At 40.1% G+C, this 3,425-nt stretch overlaps 1 protein-coding gene across 1 annotated transcript in view; it reads left to right on the top strand.

Moving 5' to 3' along the window:
• tenm1 (teneurin transmembrane protein 1) overlaps positions 1-3,425 on the top strand; it is a 332,218-nt gene that overhangs the window by 191,807 nt on the left and 136,986 nt on the right. Inside the window, exon 10 of the mRNA XM_015052017.1 lies at positions 1,553-1,747. Coding sequence (XP_014907503.1) covers positions 1,553-1,747 — 195 coding nt within the window. The remainder of the gene's footprint in view (positions 1-1,552; positions 1,748-3,425) is intronic.

Here is a 3,425-nt window from a genome sequence, read left to right as displayed (position 1 = left end):
TTTTTTTTTTTTTTTTTTTTTTTTTTGTCATTTTCTCCATACTGCTAACACCTCCTTCCTCCATTCTCTATCTTGTTGTCTCTGTCTTCCCAGCTTTTTGTTGTTTTATCTTTCCACTTTTCCCTCTCTGGGACATTCTGTCTCATGCTAAATTATCCTGGTTGTCTGTCTCGCAGCGCACAAACAGGTGATATGATTATCACTTTCCATGATTTATTTACGCTCATAATTTATTCATTCCCCGACTCTCGTCTTGGCTCATTTGTTTGTGCTACAGTGTACAGTTCTCTGCTCGAAAGCCAAGAAACCGGGTTTTGAGCAGGGGTTGTAAAAAAAATAAAATAAAATAAAAAAGCAAGGCCTGGATTTATGACCCAGTGGAGGCTGAGATTTAACAAAGGATCAAAGAAACATATATAACGCGCTCCTGAGGAAGAATGCACAGGCTATTAATTACAAATGATCCCCAGAAAAAGAGAGAGAAAAACGATGGTTTGGATGCCCCTCTTTTTACATCTGAAGTCCTGAGCAGTGACTGTTGCTATTTAACAAAAATTGTGCAGTTAGTGAATTTTGCAGAAAAGTGAAAATGTTTTTTTTTTCATTGGTGGTAAATATAAAAATAAAAAACTGATTTGCATTTCGTGGCAGTCACTACCAGAAAAAAAGCTTATCTCTTAATACCAAACTAATAACTAGCATTATTGTTTATAAAACGTAAGCTCTTTTGAAATAATGCTTATCTGCGTAGATTCAAGAAATTTGCTGTTGGTAAATTTTGCAAAAGTAAAAATCAGATGTTTACTTCGTGGCACTTCGTTACCAGAAGATGCGCTCATCCCTTAGCAACAGTATAACAGCAAATATTGTTATTGTAAGATAAGGAGTATTTCAAAAGAGCTTATATTTTCTAAACAATATTATTGGTTATTAATTTGGTGTTAAGAAATGAACTGCCACGACGTATAAATCAAATGTTTACTTTTATAATATATTTACTACCAATGACAAAAAATAAAATAAAATAAAATTCACTTTACTGCACAATTTTTGTAAAGTAGTAAGAGTGTCAGTGTCCTCCAGCGCCGGCGGACTTTATTCCAGCTGGCCATCATTACATTAGCCACACACCACTCCATCTTTGCATGGAGAAAGCTCTCCTTTTTCCACCCCCGTCCTATAAAACGCCTAATGCTCTCCTCCCTAATCTTCCGTTTTCACGATTGTTTTCACGGCCTGTTCAGAATGAGCGCGGGGGACGTCGGGGAGGATTTTCCACGATTCCTGCGTTGCCGTGGTAGCCAGGCTCAGGTGGCGCTTGAGTAAATTGAAACAGCGTGAGGGATAAAGCTCGAGTGTGTGTGTGTATAGGCGGACGGAGGGAAAGACAGGCTGCTCAAGGATTTGCTGAATCCCTGCACTATCTGAAATAGAGAGCGTAGCCCCACTCATGCTAGGTCAACGCGGTCTCGCGGCTAATATACCGCGCGTGGGTTAGCAATAGCATAACCGACGGAGCCCCTGCGGGTAACCCCGGTTTGCTCTGTTGCAGATTCGTGCCCGGTGTTGTGCAGCGGGAACGGGATGTACGAGAAGGGAAGGTGCGTGTGCCTGCCAGGGTGGAAGGGGGCGGAGTGTAACGTGGAGGAAGGTCAATGCATCGACCCCACCTGCTCCAACCACGGCAACTGCATCCAGGGGATTTGCATATGCAGCCCAGCCTACAAGGGCGTCAACTGTGAACAAGGTAAGACGTTTTCAAGCTAATGAGGCAAACGTTTAATTCGACCCAATTTGCATTCACCTGAGGGAGTGGCACTGCTATTTTTAATGTTTACCAGGATTTAGGAGGCTGAGAGGAATTTCACGTTGATCCATTGCGGTGACTGTCAGGTACCAGCTGGTTCTGCCGACTCTGAACAACTGTACTGTGGGTTTTAATTAATTCAGGCCAAATTTGCCTCCCAATTTGCTGAATGTACTTGTCACACAGTGTTAAAAAAAATGGCGACTTAATATTTCAGAGTCGGCCTACTTAAAACTGGAGTGAATATGCTTTAGCAGAGTCAGAAGGTTTGTGTGAAATTCTTCAGACGCTCAGAAGAAATTTTTAAACTCCTTTCCGACACAAAATTTGGATAAATAAACTTGGAGAAGTTGAGTCAATTTCACACTTATTCTGAGTGGGGCCAAATGTCAACTGAGAGAAGCTAAATTAATCTCTTTAAGGGTTAGAATGACAGCTGAGTTTTTTAAAAATGTGCATAGCCAGAAAAAAAATATAAAATAAATGGAAAAATGTCTATATTTTAGCATTCAAGTCTTCTTTGGTAGCAGCCTATCAGCGTCCCATGTCTCGTCTTAGTGTTATTTGTCCATTTTTCCGGCAAAAGTTTTCCAAATCCATCAGATTGTGAGAATATCTTTTAACCACAGCCATCCTCAGGTCACCTCACGGACTTTCTATCAGATTTATTTTGAGACTAAATTCGGTTCTGGTGAAGCCATTCCGCTTTTGAATTGCATGTAAGCCTGAACTCACTGTGACACTGAAAAATTGGATCCGTGTTCAGCTTTCTTAAAGTCTTGGGGTCAAAACTGACTAGTGTTTGAAACTTTTCGTAGCTTCCTCCATCCCTTCCAAGTCCTGGGTTCGATATCCCAGCTTGGCGTCTTTCTGCACCTCTCATATTTACTCATATAGGAAAACTGAACTTATTTCTGAATTTACTTTACTTGACTAAGGTGAAACTTCATCAATTTGTATTTCAACTAAGCATTATTTTAATGTCAACCAGATTATCTGCTTCACTAACACTGTAAGCAAAAATAGACCTACATTAATACAACCAAATGCAATACAGTGTTGAAATGTAACTAAACTCAATGACACCGTCTCTGACTGACATTATACTTAAAGCTTCATAACGTCTTCCAATTACTTATCTTTTTGTGCCAAAGCATTCTTAATGCCAATCAATCATGGCTTATTAAATAACTCATATTCAGTTTCTTTTCGACTGCAAGCCTGTGGAATGCCGAGCACGCCCCAAATGTTTCACTACAAACACAGGCTCTCTCTGTTTCTAGCAGGACTTCTTGTTGTGCCACATCAAAACTGGCAAACTCTTTGAATTAGTTATTACATTATATAATTTATCAGCAAATGACTCACAAGCTGTTGCCTTGACAGCGTCACAACTTGATGTAACGCAGAAGCTGGGAGATGTGAAGGAAGGGCCCACTTTTCCTACTGGGCGAAACATGTTGAAACAATTTTTAGAAGCGGCAAAGCAATTATAAATCTTTAAAAGCCCTTATGAGAAATTAGTTTTGTTTTGTTTTTTTTGGTTTTTTTCCATACCACACTGTGAGTATGTATTATTTTATTCCGTGTGCCCATAGACATGTTGGGGGGGGGGGGG

Source organism: Poecilia latipinna, unplaced genomic scaffold (assembly GCF_001443285.1).
Source record: "Poecilia latipinna isolate Pla-1442-1.1 unplaced genomic scaffold, P_latipinna-1.0 Scaffold1081, whole genome shotgun sequence".
NCBI lineage: Eukaryota > Metazoa > Chordata > Actinopteri > Cyprinodontiformes > Poeciliidae > Poecilia > Poecilia latipinna.
The sequence above is the reverse complement of the archived record's forward strand: the minus strand, read 5'-3'. Positions and strand labels throughout refer to the sequence as shown.